This window comes from Desmodus rotundus, chromosome X (genome assembly GCF_022682495.2).
Source record: "Desmodus rotundus isolate HL8 chromosome X, HLdesRot8A.1, whole genome shotgun sequence".
NCBI classification, from domain to species: Eukaryota; Metazoa; Chordata; class Mammalia; order Chiroptera; family Phyllostomidae; genus Desmodus; species Desmodus rotundus.
Window position 1 is genome coordinate 25,710,700 of NC_071400.1, and position 27,497 is coordinate 25,738,196.

Sequence of the window (27,497 nt, forward strand, 5' to 3'; positions counted from 1 at the left end):
AACCCCACAACTCATCATAACATTGCCAATCTAGTTAACATAGACCTTACATAACATAGTATAGTTAACTTCTAGGGCGATTGCTGACCATGAGAGCCCCAAGTGTCTGATTGTCAGGTTGGATGTGAAACAGGAAATCCTTAACTGGAAGAAAAGACATGATGCTTTATAGAGAACTCTTCATTCCATTTAATTTCTTTTTTAAAAATTTTTATTGTTATTCAATTACAGTTGTATGCCTTTTCTCCCCATCCCTCCACCCCACCCCAGCTGAACCTACTTCCCTCCCCCACCTCTACCCTCCCCCTTGATTTTGTCCATGTGTCCTTTATAGTAGCTCCTGTAATCCCCTCTCCTCACTGTGTTTAATTTCTTTATTAAGTGAGTTTTGTGTCCTGATCAAGAAACTGAAGGCTAGCATATGTACATAGAACATCACAGGAGGTTGTTGAGCTCTCAGATACACTAGTTGTGGCTGTGGCCAGAAATGAATACAAATGTGATTATGGCAGCAAGCAATCTGTGCTGTTTTACCACCTGGTACAGAAAAGGCAAATTTTGTTTTTTGATATTCATAGATATCACCAAGTCAAATGCAGCTTATGGTGTAGACCAGGTTCTTAATTCAATGTTGACCTTTGTTCACTGAAGGAAGAACCTAGATTCCCCTTGATCTCAAACTTTAATTTTGATTAAACACAGATATTAAATGTGGCACACACTACATGGTATATTTTCTGTACACTAAATCTCCATATACTTTGCAGAATTAACTAATAAAGTGGTGGAGCTAAAATTAAAATAATATTACATAGAGGAAGTAGATATCAGATTTTGAATTTTACTCATAATAAGGAACCAAGCTAGTGCTAGTTGCACAATGCATGAGAGAGAAAGAGAGATGTTAAGAAGTTAGGAACTAGTATGCTGTGCTGTGAAAGAGAGTGGAAATATTTTAAATGGACTATTTTAGTTGAAGAGCATGTGCTACCTCCAAGCATAGAATCCAGATGACTCCAAATCCTCTGAAGCTATCAAACCTTCAGTAGTTTCCCCACCACCTAGCTGAGAGTCAAGAAGTGTTATATTTTTTACCTTGTTGGTAAAGGTAGTCTCGTAAGTCCATAAGTAATTGCAGGGTCATAGGACTTTTAAATCTGGTTGAACTATTTGGCTTTGGGGGCAGGGGTGAAGAGTTTATGCCAGCGGGAAAATGTGGTGAACTCTGTTCATGCTCAGCACTGCTCCAGGCTATCATCGCAAATGCTCAAGAATTATCGTGTAGGATCTTGCAGAGATGGCACTAGTTAAGATTTACCAACATAGAAGGCTGTGGGAGTATTTGAAAGCCAGATGGTACAAATAGATCATTTCTTTGTCATGCCTAAAACACAGCCTGTTCCAAGATAGAACAAAACCCAAACAAACTATTAGTATCTTTGGTTTCTGTTCCTGTCTGCTGCATGCATTTTTTTTTGCTGTTGATTTTACTTTGGTTTCCCCTACCAAATTCTGCCTGTGGATTAGCCAGCATAGCTCTGCTTGCTGGTAGCCATGAATTTAATCATTTGAGTCAGTGATATATAAAATGCAGAGATAAGGGCCAATCAACAGAGGGGGGAAAGCTAAATTTTAAAAATAAAAGATTCATTGGACAATCAAGATTAAATATGTAAATATTCTTTCAATAAAATGAAAAGTTCATAGAGGCCCATAGTAGGTATGTCTTTCGGTCCAAAACAAACAGAATTAATTACTTAGCATACATCACAAGCTGATGAATATAGTCCTCTTTTCATAAGAAATTAATAGTGTATGTGTTTGTGTGTGTGCGTGATTTGTGTAACTAGGAAAGAAACAAAAACATGTAGTAACTCACTATCTCAGAAGCATTCCTGCTAATGAGGCCAAAGTCGTGGGCTTCGTCCCTACTTTATACTTTTACCTCTGTTCTTTTTCATACCCAAAGCCCACAGTCTCAAGCTCCCATTTTGCTCTATCCCCAAGATCAGGAGCCTAGTTCTGCCTCCTGCTCCCGAAAGAAACGTAAAACTCAGAAGTGAATCTGATGAACTAGGACAGATTTTGCTTGGCACACGTAGAACTTGTTAAATGTTGTGAACTAATTTACAAGCTTGTCTAGAGATTTTATGTAAAAACCTCTAGTTGACATAAAATTTCTGGTCTCCTTTGAAACATACAAAGATCTGGCATGCCCACACCTGCATTCGCCCCCTTGTCCACATGTATATTGGGTGCTTATGTGCCAGGCATTGCTGTAGGCTTGTGTGGCAAAAGTAATAGGACAACCAGTGACCGGAGCTACATAGGGGCTTCTTCCAAAAGGGCCATGAACTCTTCAGTCCATCAGCATACCCATCCCATCCTCTTCACTCTTTTACGTTACCTGCCTTCCTTCTGGGTGGGGACTGAAGCTTGCACCCCTTGTAATAAGATAATTCATACCACAGTAGAAATGGCTGTGACAAAGAAAGATTATTTGTATTATAACTGAAGACAGAGTCCTAAACCAAGAATGGCAAATATCAAACATTAATGTTACCACTTCCCTGCCCCAGACCCAAGGAAAATATAAGTAATCAAATGCAACAAAACATCTTTTTCTGTTTCAGTCTAGATTCTGCAGTTAGAGTTTACTCAGAAGCCAGAATATGTTTGCCATCACCAATCACCATTTTAAACCAAAGAAATGAGGAATTCATTATGAATTTCCTAGTATTAGAAAACGAAGGGGGGGTGGGATTAGAGGGGATGGTAGGGATGGCTGGGGTGGGGGAAGTGGTGGGGGAAAATGGAGACAACTGTAGTTGAACAACAATAAAAAGTTAAAAAAATAAAGTAATTATTGATAAAATAAAAAGAAATATAGGAGGAGGAATTATGTAAAGGACAGGCAAAGACACTTGAAAACACAACATAATCACCTTTTTAGTACATCTGGCCCTGTTCACAGTTACAAATGGTAGTCCTATCCTTGGTCAACAATCTTATAATGCTTGGAATGTATACATACATTCATCACTGCACAGGTAGAACTATAACACATCCCCATCGTTAGAGACTAACTTCAAATGAATATCCTCTAGGTACTGACTACACAATGTTCAGGTGTATGTGCCTGCATGTATGTTATATAAATGTAAAATTAGATGTTCTGAGTTCCCACAGAATAACTTTGGCCCCATCAATACACATCTCTCCATACCATCCTCCCAAAAGAAATTTAAGTCAACAAGGAGAGCAAATGAAACCACATATAACCTACTTCAATAGAATAACTAAGGGACAGAATTCTACACAGTTCAAATTATACATAAGTAGAGAAATGAACACCGAAAAGAATCAGAACTACTTTAAAATCTCCTCGTTTGCTGATGGGCACTTAGGTTGCTTCCAGTACTTGGCTATTGTAAATTGTGCTGGTATTTATCATGTTGGTTTTATAGTAGTGAAAAATGCAAACAATTTAAATGTCCAATCATAAGAGACTAAATAAATAAAACTTGGTAATTAAAAAAAAAGAATCAGAACTAGCTCTATAGCCCATGCCAGAGCCAACAGTCAAAAAAGACTAAATAAAAAAATATGTGTATATGAGAGCTGGGTTCTAGCGATGGTAGAACTGATCAAATAAAAGTCCCATTAAAAAGAAGTCCCACCATTGGTAGACAGACACTAAGAACAGATGTTAGACATGGCACTTGAGAACACTGGCTAAAGGAATTTGACAAGAATATTAAAGCACACAGAACTAGAGTTGGTAGTCTTGGAAAGGCACAACTTTTAAAGGTGTGAGGGCATTGACTCGTAAGGAGTATCCCTTGGTGCCTTGATGTTTAAGGGAAAGAAGAAAGGAAAGGGTAGTATTTGTGGATCCTGCAGATATAAATGTGAATCACAAAACTAAAGGATATACCAAAACCTCTACCCAAAGGTTATCATTGATTTTTAAAATTGCACTTTAACTAGAACTGTGAAACCTAGTAACCTGGTAAACCACCCCAAACTCCTAATTCATGTCTGCATACAACTCTCCTTGCTGATCCAGGAACATGAAATATCTCAGAATGAATATAAAAAGTGTTAACACAAAGTTCCATAAGAAGAAAACAGAAAATAAGAATCAAGTCATTTCAGCTGATGGAAAACCTCTCCAAATAACCACCCTCGAAGCAGAAGAAAATCGCAATAAACCTCTCAATCTTAATGATTATTGAACAAACATTTGAAGATATGAAAAAGAGATTCAAATGATGAATTTTAAAACTCAGTAGAAATGTGCAAAAGGAAGATGCAAAATCAGGGTTGACTGAATTCAGGATATACATTTAAGAAAAAGACAAAACCATGTTGAAAATGAAAACCGTACTGAATGGTGAACAAGAGAAAAAAGAGTTGAAAATATAATGAGAAGCCCATGGGTCATTCACACATGGTCTTTATCTAGTCCCTTCCCCTTCTTCCCACCATCATCCCCTCCCCCCCCTCCCCTCTGGTCACTTTCAGTCAGTTCAGTTTCCAAGCCCGTGGGAATTAACTGTAGGAGCGGGAGTTGGGATGCACAGAGGAAGGCAAACGGGGAAAAATCGGGACAACTAATAGAATAACAATAAGAAATTAGTTAAAAAATATAATGAGATGCAAGGATTGCAGACACTACAATAGCAAAGACAGTGAAGTTGAAATACAGAAGTAAACATGATTAGAGAGAATAATCTATATAGAAGATAAGCAAACAAACCTGGACTATATATAATTGTAGTTCCTCATAAAGAAAACTAAACAATGAAATAGCACTAATATTTGAAACTGATCAAAGATAATTTTGCAGAAATGAAAGACCTGACTGCACGCATTGAAGGGAAAATCCAGACGTACTTTGAAAAAGTAATTCAAAACAGTCAACTCCCAGTTATATTCTAGGAAAAATATTAGACTTTAATGATAAAGAAAAAAATAATAACCCCCTGGGCCTACAGTGGGAGAAGTCATTTATAAGGACAAGAAACTCAGGTTGGGCGGCATCGCACCTCATGACAATGGGTGGAAACAAGCTAAGAGTAAAGCAACATTTTCAAATAATTCAAGAAAGGAAGTGTGAGCCAAGGAATTTATTCAAACAAGTTGTCTTTCAATTATGAAGGGTATAGAAAAACAGTTTTAAACATGCAATAACTCAGGGAATATTGTACTCACAAGCTCTCCTAGAATTGGAGTCGGCAAACTTTTTCTGTAAAGGACCAGGTAGTAAATATTTTATGCTTTGCAGGCTATACAGTCTCTGTTATAACTATTCAACTTATAACCAAAAGCACTCAGAGACAGTATGCAAATGAATGAGTGTTACTATATTCCAATACATTTTTATTTATGGACACTGAAATTTGAATTTCATAAAATTTCAAATGTCCTGATACATTGTTATTCTTTTGATTTTTTGTTCAACCATTTAAAAATGTAAAAGCCATTCTTAGCTTGCAGGCCATACAAAAACAGGCAGTGGGCCAGATTCGGTCAGGGGTTGTAATTTGTAGGCTTCCGGTTTAGATAGCAAGCTTCACCCAACTAAGGATGATGAGGGCAACTTTGGCAAAAGGACTACTGGTGAACGTTACAGGTACTTAATGGTAGATTTAATATTAAAATAAAGGTATGTACAAGGATGGAAAAACAGTATATAAATTACATGCATTTTGATGAAGTAGTAATAATGCAGCTAAAACTGGGAGGAGAAGAGAAAAGGGGAAAGTACAATAAAATAAAGTCACTGACTGTCACACAGAGAGTCAAAGAATATAATTTGAAGCTGACAAACCAAATAGTAGGTCAAGCAAGAAGAAGCAGGACTAAGGGCATTACAAAAGGTAATATCATAAAGGTAACCAAGAGAACAAAAATACAAACCTTAAATACCAAAAGAAATTAAAAAAAAAACTCAACTAAGAAGCAAAACTTAATTTGGGGCTGCCTGCATGAGACACACTTAAAAGGAGGCAGAAATGGGTAAAAATTAAAGAATAAGCAAAGTGTTTACCAGGTAAATGGGAGCAATACAAAAACAACACTACTATCTTTGTATCAGGCAAAGTAGAACTCAGGTCAAAAACCATTAAACACAACGAAGACGATACTCTATCAAAAGCAATGACTATCTGTGCACAAAAATTCCAACTAATGTCATTCTTTATAAAGCGGAAACTACAAGAGATACAAGGAGACATAAGCAAAAGCATCCAGTAATAGGAAATGTTAACCCACCATTCTCAGTTCAAGAAAGGTCACATGGATATAAACCTAGTAAGTGTATAGAAGTCCTAAAAAACAGAATCAATAAGATACAGGTACTTTGCTTTACTGCACTTTGGTTCAGTATGCTTCTCAGACACTGCATTTTTTTACAAATTGAAACCTAGCAAAGATTATAACTCATGGAAGGCTCAAATGACGGTTAGCACTTTTTAGCAATAAAATATTTTTTAAATATGGTATATATAATGTCCTTTAAACTTAATGCTATTGCACATTAGTGTATTAAGTGTATGTAATGTAAACACAAATTTTATGTGCACAGGGAAACCAAAAGAAAATATGTCAATTGCTTTATTGAGATATTGGCTTTATTGTATGGTCTGTGACCAAAACCCACAATATCTCCAAATTATGCCTGTAGATTTTATGACTATTTCTTGAACTTAACAGCCTGGTAATAGAGAATATACTGTCTTCTCAAGTACTTACAGAACAGTCATAAAATTTGATCATATCGAGGTGTCATTATTTTTGGTCACAACAGGAACCTCAGTGAGTTTCATAAAGTAGAAATAATATAAACATCATTCTCAGATCACAATGGTATGAATTTAGAAATTCTAAGAAAAATTTAAAAACAGAAAATCCCTTCTACCTGGAAATTTAAAAAATCTTACACAAGCCATGAATGAAAAGGGAAATAAAACCTAAAATATAAAATTTCTAAGATTTAATGAACATATCACATGTCCAAATTTATAGAATACAATTAAACCCACTATAATAAGAAAATTCATATCAATAAGAATGAAACAATGAAAATAAGGCTTAAAAACAATAAACTAGCCCTGGCTGGCGTAGCTCAGTGGATTGAGCATGGGCTGTGAACCAAAGGGTCATCAGTTCAATTGCCAGTCAGGGCACATGCCTGAATTGCAGGCCAGGTTCCCAGCAGAGGGCACACAAGAGGCAACCACACATTGATGTTTCTCTCCCTCTCTTTCTCCCTCCCTTTCCCTCTCTCTAAAAATAAATAAATAAAATCTTTATAAAAACCCTAATAAACTAAAGTATATACACATGTTAAAGCAAATAATAAAATCTCAAAGTTGTGTTCTATGTGTATATAGCCTTGCTCTGTCCCCTGAGAATGCTTAAAAATAATGACACTTCAATAGCGATGAGCATATTTTATACCCAAACTTTGGTTTATAAATGCATTTCCTATTGAAAGCTCTTTGGAGAAATGGCTTTTTTTAGGTCCGTGGCACAGAAAGTAACTACAAGGTAAGTATGGACCACCTTTTGCTAGAAAGCAAGGAAGTATTTGCACATGTCAAAATGACACAGAAACTAACTTAAAGGGGCTCACACTGGCCACATTTGAGCATCAAAAAAGAAAAATGATGGTAATGGATTATACATTGAATAACAACAAAAATGATTCTGTGAGTCTATTGTAATTTTAGTATTACAATTTTTAGTATTAAGTGGGTACCTAATGTCTAAAAATAGACATGAATTGTACTTTAACTTATGTAGGCCCCTTTATGAATAGTCATAGCATCTTTCAAAGTAGGTGTTATTATTTCTAATGTACATTTGAGAGAACCGACACTCAGAGAGATAAAGTGGGTGGCCCCAAACTGCAGGGGTAGTTAATAGATGAGCCTTCCCTCTTCAGGTCTATCTTACTTTTCAAAAGGAGCCTATGCCTTCACTTATTGCACTAGACAGCCTCTAAAAATGAGCTCCTGTGATAAATACAGTTTTAAAACATGCTTTGTGAGCATCTTTATTAGTTAATATGTTTCTACACTATTTTTAGTTTTTTAGTTTTATTTTTTAGTTTCTACATTATTCTTAATGGCAACTTCAGCCTCTATCATGTAGATATAGGCATTGACTTAATCCCTATCTGCTGCATTTTGAAGTCCTTTACAATATCTTGCTATTAAATACAATATCATGTTGGACATCATTGTTTTTAAATCTATGCAGATCCCTCTCTTAGTATAAATTTCTAAACATGGAATTGCTGCATGTAAATTTAAGAACATTTCCAACACTTTGGATATGTATTGCCAAACTGCTGAAATGTTTTGCAACAATTTACACTCCTACCAGCAGTATGTTAGAGTGCTCATTTTTCTGAACCCTTAAAAACGTTTGATGTCATCATTCATAAAAAAGAAAAGAAAAAAGTCATTTTGATTGTACATGATATTTCAGGGGTTTAGCTTGCATTTTTAAGTGACCATTGTGGTTAAACATTTTAAAGCGCCACTGCCAACTTGCATTTCTTTTTTTATGAATTGCATGTTGATGTCTTTTGCCCATGTTTCTACTAGAGGGTTCAGCTGATATTTATTGATTTACAAGGATTTTCATATGTTAAAGATTTTAACATAAATGGCATATTTTAACACTGAATTAAAATAATTAATATTATCATTTTAAATCACAGGAAAAAAAATCGAGAGGTTGCCATAGTCTTTCCCCATGTCTTCTGATATTAAGAAAATTTTAGACCCATTTACAGTAGTTACATAAAGTTGGATAAACTTCCAACAGACTATGTCTTCTCTAAAGCAGAACTTGAATCTATTTCAAAAATACCAAACAAAGCTTTGGACAACAAAGTGATCAATTTTAACAGAAATGCTAAAAAGAATGAGATTTAAAAACAGAAGAAATTTTAGAATCGGCAGAAAATATATAGTGTAGAGTTCCAGCCAAGATGGAAGCTTATGTAGAAATGCTTCACTTCCTCACACAACCAAAAGAAGGATAGCAACCAATTTAAAAACAACAAACAATCAGAAGTGCCAGAAAATCAAACTGCATGGGACTCCAATAACCAAGGAGTTAAAGAAACATTCACCCAGTCCGGTAGGAGGGTTGGAGACGGGGGGCAGAGAGGACGTGTGGCAAGGCAGTGGCTGGAGGACTGGGCAGGCAAGGTGGTGCCTGGCAGATTGGATGGTCCCACATTCACATAGGGATAAACTGGAAGGAACAACTAGGGAGCGAGACAGTCTGCAAAACACAGGGTTTCAGCACAGGAAATGAAAGATGCAAAAGCCTCTTGCTGTAAAAATCTGTGGGGATTGTGGTAGTGGGAGAAACTCCCAGTCTCACAGGAGAGTCCATTGGAGAGACACACAGGGTCCTAGAACATACACAAGCCCGTCCACCAGGGAATCAGCACAATTTGCTTGTGGGTAGTGGAGGAAGCGACTGAAAGCAAAGGGTATTGTTCCCTCTTGGACCTCCTCCTCCACATACAGAACCACAACACAGCTAAGAGGGTTGCCCCACCCTGGTGAATACCTAAGGCTCCTCCCCTTAGAATGTAACAGGTGCACCACGACAAAGAAATATGGCTAAAATGAAAGAACAGATCAAAACTCCAGAAAAAAGAACTAAGTGACAAAGAGATAGCCAACCTATCAGACGTAGAATTCAAAACACTTATGATCAGGATGCTCACAGAAGTGATTGAGCTCAGCTGAAAAATGAAGGAAGAAATAAAGTCTATACAAAGTGAAATAAAGGAAAATATACAGGGAACCAACAGTGAATGGAAGGAAACCAGGACTCAAATCAATGATTTGGATCAAAAGGAAGAAATAAACATCCAACCAGAACAGAAAGAAGAAACAAGAATTCAAAAAAAATGAGAGGCTTAGGAACCTCTGGGACAACTTTAAATGTTCCAACATCCGAATCATAGGGATGCCAGAAGGAGAAAAAGAAGAGCAAGAAACTGAAAACAAATAATGAAGGAGGACTTCCCCAATCTGGCAAAGGAAATAGACTTTCAGGAAGTCCAGGAAGCTCAGAGAGTCCCAAAGAAGTTGGACCCACGGAGGAACACACCAAGGCACATCATAATTACATTACCGAAGATTAAAGATAAGGGGAAAATCTTAAAAGCAGCAAGACAAAAGGAGAGAGTTACCTACAAAGGAGTGCCCATAAGACTATATCAGCTGATTCCTCCAAAGAAACCTTACAGGCAAGAAGGGGCTGGAAAGAAATATTTAAAATCATGAAAGGCAAGGACCTCCATCCAAGATGACTCTATCCATCAAAGCTATCATTTAGAATGGAAGGGCAGATAAAGTGCTTCCCAGATAAGGTCAAGTTAAAGGAGTTCATCATCACCAAGCCCTTATTATATGAAATGTTAAAGGGACTTATCTAAGAAATAGAAAAAGATCAAAAACTATGAACAGTAAAATGACAACAAACTCACAACTATTAACAAATGAACCAGAAAAAGAAAAACAAAAACTGAGGAAACAACTAGAACAGGAACAGAATCACAGAAATGGAGATCACATGGAGGGATATCAACAGGTAAGGGGAGGGAGAAAATGGGAGGAAAAGGCACAGGAATAAGAAGCATAAATGGTAGGTACAAAGTAGACAGGGGGAGGTTAAGAATAGAATAGGAAATGGAGAAGCCAAAGAACTTATACATCCAACCCATAGACATGAACTAAGAGAGGGGGATGCTGGAGGGATGGGGTGCAGGGCAGAGAGGATAAGGGGGAGACAAAATTGGGACAACTGTAATAGCATAATCAATAAAATATACTTTAAAACAAAAAGAAAATACATAGTGTATATATGACTTTAGTTACATGTGACCCAGTAATCCAATAAAATAGTCAAAGTGTCCATATAAAAAGATTATTTTAATGTATTCTGAGTTGATGGAAGGTATTTATAGATCTTTCAGTCTTCTCGTATACACATACCTGAGATGGATGGACAAAATTAGTTTGAACAATCAGTCTGTGGGCAAAGAGCAGTTTTCCTCTGTGCAAAAGCAACTGGTTGGCATTAAAATTTAACCTATAATATTGGCCTCATTAGCCCAATATACCAGTCACATTACCTCAGTACTAAATGTCAATGAATAGAAGAAATAGACTGCATCCTCTCTTGGTCATGAAATAGAGAGAAGCTAGTCTCTGTTGTGTTTCCCAGGGCAGAGCACTTCCTCTCTTTAGCTTTTAATCTCCTCTTGTGCAAAATGAGGAGTTTGAGCCAAATGGTTGGTCTGTGTTCTTTGCATTATCTAAAATAAACTCTTAATTTTAGAACACTTTTAGACTTCAGAAAACTTGCAAAGAGTGCAGAGAATTCCCATATAATCCTCATTTGGTTTCTCCTATTATTGACAATCTTTATCATCATGGTGCATTTGTCACAACTGGGAAACACTGATTAATAATAACTATTAACTAAACTTGACACTTGATTTGGATTGCACCAGTTTTTCCCAATGTCCTTCCTCTGTTCCAGGATCCCATCCAGGATAGGATATCCCATTAAGTGTCATGTTTCTCCTCCAGTCTGTGATAGTTTCCCAGAAGATCTTGGCAGTTTTGAGTAGCACAGGTCAGTTTTTTTTGCAGGATGTCCCTCAACTTGAGCTTTGCCAATGTTATTCTCGTGTGTAGAATGGGGTTCTGATTTGGGAGGAGGAAGACCACAGAGGTGCCATTATCATCACATCGTAACCAGGATACATACCATCATGCATACACTGTCACTGATGATGTTGACCTTGATCACTCGGCTGAGGTAGTATTTGCCATGTTTCTGTGCCATAAAGTTACTCTCTCCCTCTTTTCCAAGGTTTGTTCTAGTCTCTGGTGTTTTTGAGCTCTAATATACCATGGTTTTATCAATATTATCTTACAGACAGCATTCCTTATCTGCACAGATCAATTTGCTAGCATTGAATCCATCAGTCAGGAATGCATACTTGTGGTGTGTAACTCAGCAGAAAAATATTGGGGGACCCATTTCATACTATATGGCTATGTGAGAATTCTCAGTTACATTTCCTAAAATGAGGCTTTAACCAGTTTCTGCAAACCTTTCTAGAAACGCACTCTACCAAGAAATGATAACAACTTCACAAATCTTAGGGATGATCTAACCTCTGAAAAACGTTTACTAAGACAACCCAAAACTCTAAAACTTCCAAATCCTAGTAATTATGATGATGGAGAAAGGAAAATGAGCAGCTTTGAAAAGAGAGGGAGTTTGGGGCACTGGGCTAACTAGGTGAAGGGTGTTAAGTAGTACAAATTGGTAGTTACAAAATAGTAAACTGGTCATGGGGATGTGAAGTACAATACAGGAAATGTAGTCAATTATATTGTAATAACTATATACGGTGCCAGGTGGGTACTGGAAATGTCAGGGGAATGCTTTGTACAGTATATGATTGTCTAGCCGCTATGCTGTACACCTGAAACTGATACAAAATTATATTAAATGTAACCTGTAATTGAAAAAAATTTAATTAAAAAATGAGTGGCTTTGGGGATGCTGGTGGGGGTGAGGAGAGAAATGAATGTCTGATCTAAATTAAGCCAAGGATTTGGAATTAGGAAATTCAGGGAGCTTTGTTGTTTTCTGTTTTCTTCTGCTACACAGCTGCGTGGAGATGACAGCTGCAGTTATTGCAGAGACTTCAGTCCCTCTACACTGCTCTCTCCAGGCAAACAAAACTGCACAAACCTATTCTAGGGCAGGAAAACAGAGGATGCAATAGGCAAATGACTTTGTGCCTTTCTCTACTTCCAAGACGGTTTTACAAAGGTTATAACCTGGTTTATATTAGTGGCTAACATTTATTATGTGCCAGGCAATTGTCTAGGTCCCTTGCAGGCACTGACTCACAAGATCCTCACAAGAAGCTGACTGGGAAGGTGCTATATTATTCACATTTTATGGTGAGAATACTGAATGTCAGAGATTAACTGGCCCAAGGTTACTCTGCTACTAAGTGTAGCAGAGTTGGGATTGGAAGCAAGACACCTTTTCTCCAGGGTCTCTGGTTTTAACTGGCACAGGACAACTGCCTCCATTTAGGTGGAATGTAAGCCCTAGGAAGGCAAGGGTTTTTGTAATCAAATAGTTACTCTTGTATCCTCAGCATATAGGACAGTGTCTAATACATAGTGACCAGCTTCCAGTAATTACTGCGTGAAAGGAGGAGAAGGCTCGAGGATCCTGATCATGGATCAAGCCCAAACATGGGTGACTTTTCCAAAAGAACACTGTCATGATGCCACCTCAGAGAACCCAGAACAAACTGGGCCATATCATCTCCTCCACTTCATTCTCTGGGATTCCCCATCTGATCAGATTTTATGAGTCAGCCAGGGAGGCTGAGTACATAGCCAGCCATAGTTTTCTACCACTGATTCGTTTTCCACCTTCTCTCGTACTTGTCTTATCTCCTGACTCCCCAACCTCATATGAACCCTACTCTCTTATACTAATGGTGAATAATCAGGTAATGGAAAGAGTTTTTAAATCTCACAATCTAAAAATGTGCTGAAGAATACATATACATATATATATATATATATATATATATATATATATATATATATATGGCTAAGATGACATGATACTAAATCAAACAAGTGAATTTCAAAGTATCAGCTATCAAGGGTCGAGGATATAAATAAATGAATGTATCCCCATTAAAAAATTTAAATACATACAGGGCAAATGGTTAAGAGGAAGAAAGAGCTTCTGTGTAGGTCTTTTTATCACTCTCCATAGTCACCAGTTTTATTTAGATCTTTTAAACTATGTGCGTATGATAAGCACTTCAACCAGGAAAGAGTGTGAGAGACTATTTAGGAATCTAAGAGACTTCCATCATTGATAATGATGAAGTGATAGGTAGTGATTTGTACCATAACAAAAGGGAGAATTCATTGAGCAGAAAACAAAGTAAGATGGGAAAAAGACAATTTTTGAAAAGAATCAAAAGTGCTGATTCCTGGCTAAATTGATATTTCTACTGCATTATTCATTAAGTTGGGGGGGGGAGTTGAAAAAAATTATCCCATAACTATACTGCTTATTCCTCCTGACTCCACAAAGCAAATAATAATATAAAAGTAAATAAGATTTGAATTATGGAGAGCACCTATTGGTGCTGTGACTTGAGATGAAAACACTAAGTAATTGTGTCTGTCTGATAAGGAATACACAGATGGGCCTGTTATACAACTGCAAACGGAGATCATATATTAAACCTGTGATAAGCTACCCAAATAGACATGTTATTTGTAAATATTGCTGCAGCCTTGGAATGGAGAATATAAAATACATAATAAATGAACGTTTTAAGATAATATAATATACAACCGGGATATTAAAATGATTTACCACTTCGATAGAATCTTTTCTAGCCTTGGATAAAACTAGGACCATACTAAGGCAAAAAAGTGCGCTGCAATAGAGAAGAATTCATTTCACTGACAAGAGGAAATGTAGAGTTTCCAGCGTGTGGTGTGACAAAAAAAAGGTGTCCTTGTTGCCTCTGTTGTACTGTCTCAATCTTTTCTTTAATTGGCATTTAATTTTACAGTTTCACCATGGTAGACCTGCAAAATGTGTAACATAAAACTGTTCAATTTAAAAATACCTTCTTTTTGCTTCTTTTTTGTGAAATTAGTGAAGTCCTTTCTTTCAAAGGATATTCTACCCCTACCCGACTCAACAGCTTTTCAGGCTTTTAAAAGTATTTGAAAGGGATCTCAAAGCCATATTGACTCCATTCAAATTGCTTTGAAAAGGATCGTTTAAGTATGTTTAATTTATGCTTATGATGTAGTGCGAGCACAGATGATATTTTAGTAGAAAATGTATATGTATAACCCTAGGGAAAAAAAGAGAAAACTTGAATGAAACTGCTGAGGCAAAAGTAAGGCACCATAAATAAACATGCATTACTTCCTTTATGTAGTTCTTGAAAAATGCTTCTCTGGAAACTAATGGTTTTCAATCCTGCATGTAATCTGCTTATTACCAGGATAAAACCAAGATCCGAAGGTAATTTATCAAAAGGCTATATGTAATGAGAAGGGGATTTATTTTAAGATGGAAAGATAACCTGGTTTCTATCATATTAGCAGTCGCTGCATTTAATTCAAGTAGCATTTATTTTTGCAGTGATGTTTCTTATTACAGAAGCATCTAGCTTTACATGACGTCCACTGAAGTATCATTCTGGTGAGATTGCTTCCCATAGGAGTTAACTTGAGAGCCTGAAGTCATCAGGGGTCACCATCTGGGTAATGTAATCGGTATATTTCTCAGGAAGGGAAGCGCTCAACATCCTAGGAGATCTGTAGCTTTGACAAGCTTTGGAAGTAAAATACAAAAGCAGTAGCGTTCCTTAGCCTGAAGGAACATGAAGGAAGATATATAAGGGAACTGGGGGGGTTGGAGGGGATGGCTGAAAATAAGAAAAAACAAATGATCTTGAAAAAATGTTATGTGCCTTTGTCTTGGTGTGACTTGAAACATGACATTATCCATCAATGGGCAGGACTGTATTTGCGAAACAGTTTCAAAGTGTCCAAATAGTTGATATAGTTGAATTACGAAATAACACCAAAACACTTGCAACAAATAAATACAGCATTCTTAGCTGAATATGTGTGCGTTTTGAGAGGCAACATGAATTCCTTGAAAACAAAGCTGCATTTGCCTTGCAAATATTACAATTTCAAGCTTTACTTGTATGTTTATTATCAAAGCCCTATTTACTTTATTATTAATTGGATTCAATATTAACTGTAAGAGAGTGGACGCAAAACACCAAATGACACAAAATAACATGGAAGCTTTCCTATCTTCTGATGTGAACTTCATAAAAATACTCCAAAAAATTTAACTGCCTGAAAAGAATTTTTCCCAATACCCAGATTTTCCTCTACTGAGATATTTGGAGGATAATTTTTTGGGCCAATAGATTTATACCTTTGGCCAAAGCTGTTGGACATGCCCCCAATTCCTTTTGGTAAAGAGTTCTGCTTTATCTGTTTTCTTGCATTTGGGTTTATTCCTATTTAATATGTTAGTTCTGCTTTAAATGTTTTGGAAACCTCTATTTTAGACAGAAAACAGTAATAAAAGAGATGGAGTAAAACAATGCATCCATTCATTCAGCTTTTAAAAAGGTTTGTGAAGCACCTAACTTTTTTATCATTTAACAATACATGAATATATTATCATTGTAAAAGATTCTAACAGTACTGTGAGAATGTTGACATTCCCCCCCCCCGCTCCACCAGTTTCCCACTCTAAAGACCAATAGTTTTGTTTTTTCATTTTTTTATTGTTGTTAGTAATCCTTCCAGTTGTCTTTCTGAGCGTTTATATCTATGGAGACACATATTTTCTTTACTTAAATAGAATTATCAGGTATGTATTGTTCTACAATGTTTTTCAGACAACTCCTAGAGCTCTTTCCATGTCAGTTCCTATAGATCATCCAGTGGTGTGCTGATAAATGTTTAATAGCCAGCTATCTGGGCAGAAAGGCCTTGATTTGCAGCTTTTGCCGATTTCTGGAGTGTTAATACACTCACCATGGGTGATTTCAACTACCAATTAAAGCCACTGAAGGTGGAATTGGTAAGAGACGTGTACAGCTGGCTCCAGTACAACCCTGGATCAGTCCTTTTTCTATTTTGAAATAAATTTACATTTACAGAAAAGTTGCAATGCCGCACAGAATTCCTGCACACCTGCCACTCGGCTTCTGCCAGTGTTACCATATTGGATAACCACAGTACAATCATTAACAGTAAGAAATGAACAGTGGTCTGGTGCTGTTAACTCCACTGAGAGTTTAATTCTGACCTCTCCAGTTTTTCTATTCTCTTTTGTTCTGTTCCAGGATCCTATCTGGGGTCCCACACTGCATTTAGTTGTCATATCCCTTTAGTTTTCACCAAACTGACAGTTTGGTGATTCTATAGTATCCCATAGATTCGTGATTTTCAACCGCTGTGCCACAAGAATTTTAAAAATGTGCAATACCTGCATGTTTAGTCAGGGGCACTGACCTCTGTTCCCTTAGATTATCAAACAAAAAAATGACAACAGCCCACACAACAATAGCCATCTGGTGTGAATGAATCAAAATTATACCTAGTTTTTGTCAGATCGGCAAAAAGTGTATTTTTTGGTGTGCTACAGATTCTTAGTAATGAGTTAATGTGTCCATGAGAGGGAAAAGGTTGAAAATTGCTGCCATAGAATGATATATTGGTGGTTCTATTGTTTTACTGTATTAACAGAGTCATTACATTAACAATGCTATAATGAATTTGCTTGTGTCTGTCTGTTTGTGCACATAATGTTGTTTCTTTAGCACACATTCCTAGAAGTAGAATTTCTTGGTCAAGGAATATTCCCAATTTAAATTTTCTACATATCACAAAATTTCCCTCCAAAGACACTTTACCACTGTACATGTGTTATCAGCAGTGTATAAGCAGAGTACTTCCTGATAACAGGCACTGAGTTATGCACCAGAGATAGAAAAGTGAAGAAGAGATGGCCCCTGCCCTTCAGGTGCTTAATAATAATGAGTCCGACATGTAAATGTGTATCTTCAGTATAACATGGTAGGTTGTATGATAAGATGCTAACAGAGAAACGCCATATCGCTTTGTGAAATGTTCTAGATAGTCAAGACCAACACTGTCCAATAGAAATACAACATAAACCACATATGTAATTTAAAATTTTATAGTAGCCACGTTAACAAAGTAAAAGGAAATGGGTGGAATTACTATTTTTTGTTTATGCAATTACAGTTGTTCCCACTTTTTCTGCCTTTCCCCACCTCTACCTAGTTCCACCCTATCCCCTCCCTAAGTCAATCTCCAAATCATTGTCAATAATCAACAAATAACAAGTGCTGGTGAGGTTGTGGAGAAAAGGGAACCCTACTGCACTGTTGGTGGGAATGCAGACTGGTGCAGCCACTGTGGAAAACAGTATGGAATTTCCTTAAAAATCTAAAAAGAGGAACCCCTTTTGACTCAGTGATTCCACTCCTGGGACTATATCCTAAGAATACAGAAATACCAATAGAAAAAAAATATGCATGCACCCCCATGTTCATGGCAGCGCTATTTACAATAGCCAAGATCTGGAAACAGCCTGAGTGCTCATCAGTAGATGAGTGGATAGAAAACATTATGGTACATTTACACAATGGAATACTACACAGCAATAAAAAAGAAGAAGCACTTATCTTTTGTGACAGTATGGATGGACCCAGACAATATTACGCTAAACAAGGTAAGCCCGTCAGTGAAAGACAAATCCCACAGGATCTCACTTAAGTGTGGAATTTGATGAACATAATAAACTAACAAACAGTGTAGAAACAGAAACATAAATAAATAGCACAGGCAAAATTATTTTAAATAAATTTTTATTTAATTGAACATACATCCCAAATATTATCGTTTCAACATGTAATCAGTATATAAATTATTAATTCAATATTTTACTTTTTCTTTCATACTGTTTTTGACTGACTAAAGCTATATTTCAAGTGCTTGGTAGACACACATAATGTTTGCTACCATGTCAGATACTCTAGACCTAAATGGTATAGCACATATTTTCTATATTTACTTCTGAAACATTCCTATCGTCTCTGCCTTGTAAGTGAATATTTGCCTTTTGAAGGAGAAGGCAATGAGGACGCATTATCGAGTATGAATATTACTAGAGACCATCAGTCCTACTTAGGACAAAGTCCAACCATCCTAACAGTGAGTGCAAAGAAATAACTGCTGAGCAACTTGGAAGTGCAGCCTATAGAAATGTGCAAGGTAAGAACTGCCCCTGGAACCAGGTTCCTTTGAGACTGAAGGTGTTTGACTAAGTTTGGCAATTGGGGACATTGAGATAATCCATTTGTTACCTTAACTTGGTAATAAATTTATAATTTCAAAGCGTAGCTGCTTGCACTTGGATAAAACAAAAGGGATACCAATTATAAAATGTACAGGGCTCAGCACTCAGGTACCTATGTTAGGAGAGTATCAGGCACTGTCTTTCTTAATCAGCTGACAAGACATTACTCCTGGAATATCTAAATAGGCCACACATTCTGTCCGGCCATAGAATTTCAGTGAAGTACTCCTGAGAGATCTGGGTAGTGCCCATCTCTACTCATTGCGGTTGTATATTTTTATGTATATATGTCTTTAGGAAAAAGAACTTGGCCTTTATTTGGGGTCAGGGGCACTTATATTAGATCTACTATTACCAGAAAAACTTATTTTAGGTATATGCTTAGGTATTTGTGATTTTAATTTTATTACTTTTTTTCCTATTCACCTGTGGTTTATTGATGACCAGTACGTGGTATTGGTTAGAACACAGGGGTAACATGATTATGGTCCCATCCTTCTGTTATGAGTTCTTATAACACTCTCCTCCATCTTCACTGAGCTGCAGTCACACTGGGCTCCTTAGTGTGACTACAGCTCAGTGAAGATGGAGTCTTGCATTTCATACAAGACTCAGTGTTTTGTGTAATTGCTGTTCCTTCCTCCAAGCAGGTTCAACTAGATATTCATATGGGTTCACGTCATTCAAATCTTGTTTCAATATTACCTCCTTCAAGAGGACTTCCCTATCTACTCTTGTTTCTTCATAGCACTTATGCCACCTGACATTATTTGTTTCTTTGTTTCCATAGCCACATTATACTAATTACATCATATTCACTTTCTGCTTACTTAACCCACCACCCTCTCATATGAGTTCTGAAAGGCTTGAGATTTTTTAAAATTTTACTCACTGCTATTATAAACTTAGACTTTGTGACACAAAGTAAGCACTCAAGAAAGTAATTGTTGAATCAGTCAATGAATATAATTTAGCAGTGCCCTGTTTGTTCATTACTATACCTTTAATTCTAGCCAGCTGGGACATACTATGTGTACTTTGGTTTGGGGGAATTGCCTAAAGATTATGGCTATAAACACATAGCAGGGATGTGGGTAAGAATCCACGGGAAGCTAAGGATTTGTATCTTCATTCTCTAGCCAAGGCTGATATGCACCCAGTGTTTCCTCGTTAGGCTATATTGGTTGTTTATATCCAATATCCATCTTGGCCAGCCAGTACCTTTTCTGTTCTGGCTGTTAAATATTTCATTGCCCTTTCCTCTATTCTCAACATTCCCAGTGTGCCCAGGTATGCCTTGAAAATACTTGTTTAATGAATCAATAAGTACATCTCATAGTGGAATTACTACTGTATCTTTCTAGTGGTATGTTGGTATGTCTCCACATGTCAACGTAATTTTATTTATTGGTCTTAGTATGAACAAAATATTATTTATTTCTAATAGAATTCAAATGCCAGTTATTTAGTTATCTCAGATTACCCTGCATATAAGTACAGTTTTTTTTATTGCTTTTCACAACTCGGTATTTTGAAGTTCAGTTTGGAAGAGAGAAAAGACCAGTAGCCTTGCCATAGTATCCACAACCTGTAGCAAGTAAGTTAACTTTCATGATATATTCAACAGAAATAGCCTGTTGCCTAGAGAAGACTTAGTAAACTCAAAAAAATACAGAACTTCCCTACCCTCAAAGGGTACCCTACTGAATGTGTCCATACCTCTTTATGTGTCTTGATTGGCTGGAAGCAGGCCATTTCATTTGATGATGAAAAATTAATCTTTACTTTATGATTTTGAACTAATTTGCAGCCATGCATTTTTTCTAGCATTTTTGAGTGCCCTCAGGAAACTGCCTTAACTTAAAGTATGGAAAATAGCCCCCTTGATCTTCAAAATGAGAACTACTGTGCCTTTTGCTCCTCATGGCTCATCAAATTCACAAAAGTAACTGAACCGAAGGAATCAGACACGTTTTCAGTGTAGTGTTTAATATCCATTATATTCAAAGTATTCGTGGGGCAGAATAGACCAGATTTTCTATAAAACTGATAAACAGCTTTAAATGGAACAAGTGTGTTAAACAAACCATACTTGGCGTCTCTCGGCAGGATAATCTCCGAGATGTCACTAACGGGGCTTTGTCAGCATGCTGTGCCGAACCAGGCTTAGAACCGCTATGATCTCACTTGCAGTTGTTTCCAGTAATCGCAACAGAAATTCAGGCAGCACTGGCCTTAATCCAAAGAAAAGGGTATAAACCAATTAAATGCTTAACACTTTTAGGACTAAATTAGAAGGTAGGTGTTAGAAATATCTTTAGCTCCAACTCAGAGTGGATAAATGATTTTTTAAATAGGCGATCTGGCTGGTTTTCCTGTTCTCGGTTGCTAACTCATATCCTATGCATGAGTATTAGAGGTACAAATGAGCCCCTTTCAGTGTGCCTAGGAATGTAAAGAAAACTATGGTATGGCTTATGAACAGATTCACTTTTTTCCCCCTTTTGGTAAGATTTGTTTGATTTGAAAATTACAATGAGAAAACAAATAAAAGGATTTCCCCAGCTTCTGTCCTAGACACTCTTTTCTCCTAAGGTTCTCTTCCCTCCATGACTTCGGTTGCTGCCTCTGACCATGTATGACTCTGTAGTCTTGCTCTAGCCTTAATATTTTCCCCAATGTCAGAACCCCAAACCTGTGTTGACCATGGCTGTCTGGATAACCCATCGATCCTTGCAACCCAGCATCTCTAGAATACACTGTACTCCTGCCATCACCCCATCCTGCCCCAAACCAATTATCATTCACCAAACACGTGTCCAGCACCAGCTATCTGTACCTAGCACTGGGTCAAGTGTGGGATTCCCTAGCTCTATTCATGGTTCCACTATGCTACCAGTTACTCAGGCTCAAGCATTAACCATTTTGGATTTCTGTCTTTCCTTCACCTTTTCCTATGCGCACCCTTACACACCTACACACATGCATGAGCACGCTTGGACACACACACGTGTGTGCAGATGCAGGGCTCGTTGCCAAATGCGGAGATAACTTTCATGCAATTTCCCCTTATGGAGTCGCCTTCTTTGCATTCGCACTGCCACTGCTCTACTTGATATACTCAGTTCTCACCTAGATTATTGTAATGCCTTCCCAATTCATGTTCTCGCCACATCTTTAGGCCTTCCATTCATCCGTCTCCCCACTGCTACTGGATTTATCTTCCTACAAAGGGTGTTCTGATGATATCATTTATTTGCCTAGAAACCATCAGTGCTCCCCATTGCTATCAAATTAATCTTCCTAAAGTAAACTGATTATATCAGTCTTCTGTTCAGAAAACAGCAATGCCTGCCTGTTTCCTAGTAAATAGAATCCAAATATCTAAGTGTGACATTCATTGCCCTCCACAGTGCAGCCCTAATCTGTCCTTCCAGCTTTAACTTCCACTACCATCTACACGTTGCTAAACTCAGATCCAACCCCAGCAGCTTCCTTTGCCTCAAAGACATCTGGTGCTTTACAAAGTCATTTTTTTGTACAACCCACCCCCTGGCCCCATGCATTGCTGCCACCTGTCAAAACCCTACACATCCCTCAGGGTCCATCATTATATCATCCCTGATCAGCCCAGCCAATTTTAATCTATTGTTTCTTGAATCTAGTCTTTTGAAAAACATTCTTTTTCCCATATGGCAAACGACACACATATTCATTGTACAAAATAGACAATGCAGAAATCATAAAGAAGAAAATAAAAATCCTCCAGCAGCCCTCCGTGCTGTTGTGTTGCTGTATATCCTCCCCGCCCGTTCTTCCAGACATCAACACGCTTACATACACACGCACTAGAGATTGTACTAGTCATACTGTTTAGTAGCCTGATGGTTCCCCTTTTGATGCATCATAAATATTTCCCATGCCACTACATAGTCTGCTGCAACATGATTTACTAGCCATGTAATCCTGTATTATTTATAATATCACCCATTTAATTAATCTCTTTTTGATGAATATTTAGATGGATCATAGCTTGGTACTCATTTTTAAACATTACATTGAATAGCTTTGGAGTTTGGTACATATTCATAGTTAATTTATAGAAATTGAATTGTTGGCTAGAAGGGTAAGCCAAGTTATAAAGATATTTTGTTGAAAAATGGTGCCACATTGCCCTCCCAAAAGGTGATTTTTCTAAATACTCCCATCAAGACTATATGGGAGTACCCATTCTCCTGCATGCTGATTAACACTGAGTATTTTTTAATCCTCTGATAGCGATTTGAACCTGTGCCATGTCAGTTATTTTGCATTATGTTATAGCTATTTTACACTCGTATGACTTCAAACTCTTACCCTAATAGGTGTCTAGATTTTAACATCCGCAGCAGCTCTCATGGACCTTCTTCATCCTAGGCGCTCAGGAAATGTTTGCTGAGCCTGAATTGAATCGGAGGCCTAGAGAAGGTCTCCCGTGCTCTCACAATAGCCTGTGTCCTATGTTACTCTGCAGTTTCCATATGCAAACTAGATGTACTCCACTGGGGGAAACATAAAAGGAAGGGGTCACAGCACTGAGGAGGAGAGTCCAATCCCACTGTAGTTGTTTAACTCATACTCCAACTTCTAATCCTCAAAATTTTAACAGCAGCTTCTTAGAAAAGTGGCTACATGTATGATGCAGGTATATAATTTAAGTTGCTTGGCCTAACTGTGAGAACGCTGGTCATGACCTGGCTAGGTGCAGAGGGACAGCTGGTTTAGAGGCCTTCTCAGCGAGTCTGGAATAAGTTCATGTGTGGCTTGTTTTCTTGCAGCAGTGCATTTGTTCGGCCTGACTTGGCAGTTGCAACCAGTTGAAGGACAGCTCTATGAAAATGGAGTTAGCAAAGGGAACAGAGGCACGGAATCCATGGACACTACTTACTCCCCAATTGGAGGAAAAGTTTCCGATAAATCAGAGAAAAAAGGTACAGTGATCAAAGTGATGGATTGATTATTGATTCCTTTTCTTCTAATTTGGTCATTGGAACCAAATCTGGGATGGGTTAACGTCACATTAAATTCCTTGATCACTTGAAAGAAGTCACCTACGTGGACAGAATAAATACATGTAAATGTCTTCTGACAGCAAATATTCCTTTCTCCAGTGCCTTGAATATAAACCAATTAAACTTTTCGAATATGTTGGCAATTTTGAAAATAGATAAATATTTACTGGATGGAGATTTCAATACAATGGAAATTGCATTTCACATATAACTACCCCGAAGCAACTTGGGATTTTGATTAAGTCCTCTGTGTCCAAGTCCAGCATTTATATATAACATTTTACAAAGGGTATATGGAAATTTCTTCTTATAATAAGAAAAAGCCTTTTATGCTTAATATAAGGGTGAATGTTTATGTCAATGTGTGGGAACGTGAATTTCTTTCTAGTTAGGGAACATGAATTCTTCCTAGTTGGGGAACAGAAAAAAGCACTTTGAGTGCTGAATTGTTAAATTTAAACAACATAAGCTTGAACTGCCCGACTTATTTACAATAGATGTCACCATGCCAGCACTCTCGGTGTCTTACTCACACTGAGTGATCTTAGTCTTACTATATAAGCACTGAAAATAGCTGGAAGCTTATATTATAATTTCTCTTGAAGTAGGATTCAGTACAGAGAACTTGAGCCATGTTCAGTTCAAAAGGTAGAAATTGAAAACAAAATGGATAGCCAGCAGTGTCCTGAATACTTTAAGGATATCATATATAAACGTGAGTGAAGGAATGATCCAAACCCTAACCTCAAAAAGCTTGCAATCTTGTAGGGCTGGTAAGAAAGTTTTATTTTGGTTCACCAGTTGCAAATAACATATTTTGTTTTGTAGTTGTTTGGGTTTCTACTCATTACTAGTGTTTTGTTCTGTTTTGTTTTTGTTTGCTTTTGAAAAAGGAACTTTGCTTTGGTCTATGCCTCAGTTAAAATTAATGCTAGGGTTCAGGAAAACATTATGATTTGTTCTAGTTTTCAATTCATGATGCAGTTTGTTTTATTTAGTTTCTAGCCTGGACTGACCTTTCCAAGCAATTTCACTGTTGCTGCTGAGTGGGGCGGAGGGTGGTACGAGGGTCGCAGATTGCAGAGGAATCAGTCTGAGTACACTCGGATTTGCCCTTTTTCTCCCTTCGCTCCTACACTGTTTGATTCCTTTATATCTACAAGTATAAGAGCCACCACTGGGCATCACATTGCCTAGGGGTTTCTTGCCATTCACACTGAAAATCGTGAATGATCTGAGGAAAATTAAACAGACAAGACAGGAGAAAGTCGTCCACATAGTTGTGAAAGGGGTTCGGAACAGGCCTCCCCAAGATGTGCCACTTTGGCACGTGCATTATTTTGAGCTGCAGGCAATTGAGACCCTGTAGCCTCCAGAGAAACCTTTAGCTCTCCTTAAAGAATTGAAATTTGGGGCCATCCTCATAATAAGAGTTATCACCAGAAATAACTTTTTATGACCTATCTATAGGGCAGGGCAAACTACTCATTACTGAACATCTGCTCTTCATGTCATCCTGCAAATTACTCTCCTCCCCTCTGAGGCTTCAGGGCATCTTACCTCTTCCTTAGCTCAGAATGCCACATACCTCATTCTCCCTTTCTGTCTCTGAACCTGTCATGTAGGTGGGGTTCCCATACATACAGAATTCATTAAATTTCACTTTGTTCTCTGGTTCATCTGTCCCATGTAGACGTAGTGATTAGAGCAGTCAGAAAGAACCTAGAAGGACAGAGTGAAATCTCTTCCTCCCCCAACAGTTGTTATCAGAGCATATTCATTTCTATATTTTAATTCAGATCTCTATAACACTTGTTTTTTAAGGATTTTGTTTACTTATTTTTAGAGAGAATGGAAGGGAGGGAGAAAGAGAGAGAAACATCAATGTGTGGTTACCTCTCATGCGCCCCCTACTGGGGACATGGCCTGCAACCCAGGCATGTGCCCTGACTGGGAGTCAAACCGGTGACCCTTTGGTTCTTGGTTCGCAGCCCATGCTCAATCCACTGAGCCACATCAGCCAGGGCAGGGCTTTATAATTCTTATTCACAAAGTAGTTTGTTGATGAAGACTTGAATTTTTTATTTTATTTTATTTTATTTTTATTCAGTTACAATTATCTGCATTTTCTCCCCATCCCTCCACCCCACCCCAGCCAGTCCCACCTCCCTCCCCCACCTCTACCCTCCCCCTTGATTTTGTCCTTGTGTCCTTTATAGTAGCTCCTGTAGACCCCTCTCCCCACTATCGCCTCCCCACTCCCCTCTGGCTAACAAAATATAACCAGAGACATTGAAATTAAGAACGATGAAGACTTAAATTTATTAAACAACTACCACATGGGAAGAATGGCTCCAGACACTTAACCTGAATTATATTAGGAACATAAATTTATGGTTTCCATTTTCCAAATGAGCAACAGAGGCACTGAGAGGTTTAGTAACTTGCCCAAGGTGACGGCTAGAAATTGCTGGTCTGCTTCCAGAGCCTCTTCTATGCTTTACTGAAATCCACACACAAAATGTATATGATACCACAAAAGACACTTTCTACAATGAGAGTGAAGCCCTAGAGTCTATCTATTCATGATTTCAGTATATTTTAGACAACCCTATATACCTGTGTTTTAATCTATTGTGACAAGTTTCAAAAACAAAAATATTTTTAAGTTTCTGCTTAATTATATCAAGCAGCCCAAACCAATTCGAATTTAACATTTTATTAAGAAAAATTATTAAGACTTGATGTGATATATACCAAGTTGTTATGTTAAATTGAATTTTTAGGGAAATCTGAACAAAACCTTAACTATAATTATACATTATACTTCTGCTATATTAGATATAACTGCATATTACTTACCAAGTAAAAACATAGCTTCTCTTTTAAATGCCATGTGTATACTAAGCCAAACCTTGTAAAAGATACAATGTAAGGCTCTTTTCAAATGATAAGATATGTCCTTTTATGATTTTCTACCATCACATACCCCATAAGTACAGTTCTAGAAACTTGTTTTAGTGACGCTGTATGCCTTAAAATATAAAACTGAAAACCAGATCATTCTTTCTACATTGTTTTCCTCACTCTGCTAGAGAATTGGGCATTGTAGCACTGTAGTTAAGAGCCTGGACTCCGGAGTCAGTCAGATCTGGCTTTGAATACTCACTGTCATTCACTGGCTCTCCAATTCAGTCAGCTAATTCACACAACCTTCCTGAGCCAGTGTTCCCATCTATAACATAAGGATGATAGTAATTGTACCTGTCTCATAGGCAGCTGTGAGGAATAAGTGAAACAATGGAAGTAAAACATATAGCACAGTTCCAGGCACATTGTTTTACTTACTTAGCAGTAACTATTATTGGACCAAATCATTGGAAAATTACCTAG

At 37.4% G+C, this 27,497-nt stretch overlaps 1 protein-coding gene across 1 annotated transcript in view; it reads left to right on the forward strand.

The window, feature by feature from the left end:
* Positions 1-27,497, forward strand: part of TENM1 (teneurin transmembrane protein 1) — an 854,561-nt gene that overhangs the window by 527,266 nt on the left and 299,798 nt on the right. The window contains exon 10 of the mRNA XM_053917142.1: positions 23,871-24,023. Coding sequence (XP_053773117.1) covers positions 23,871-24,023 — 153 coding nt within the window. The remainder of the gene's footprint in view (positions 1-23,870; positions 24,024-27,497) is intronic.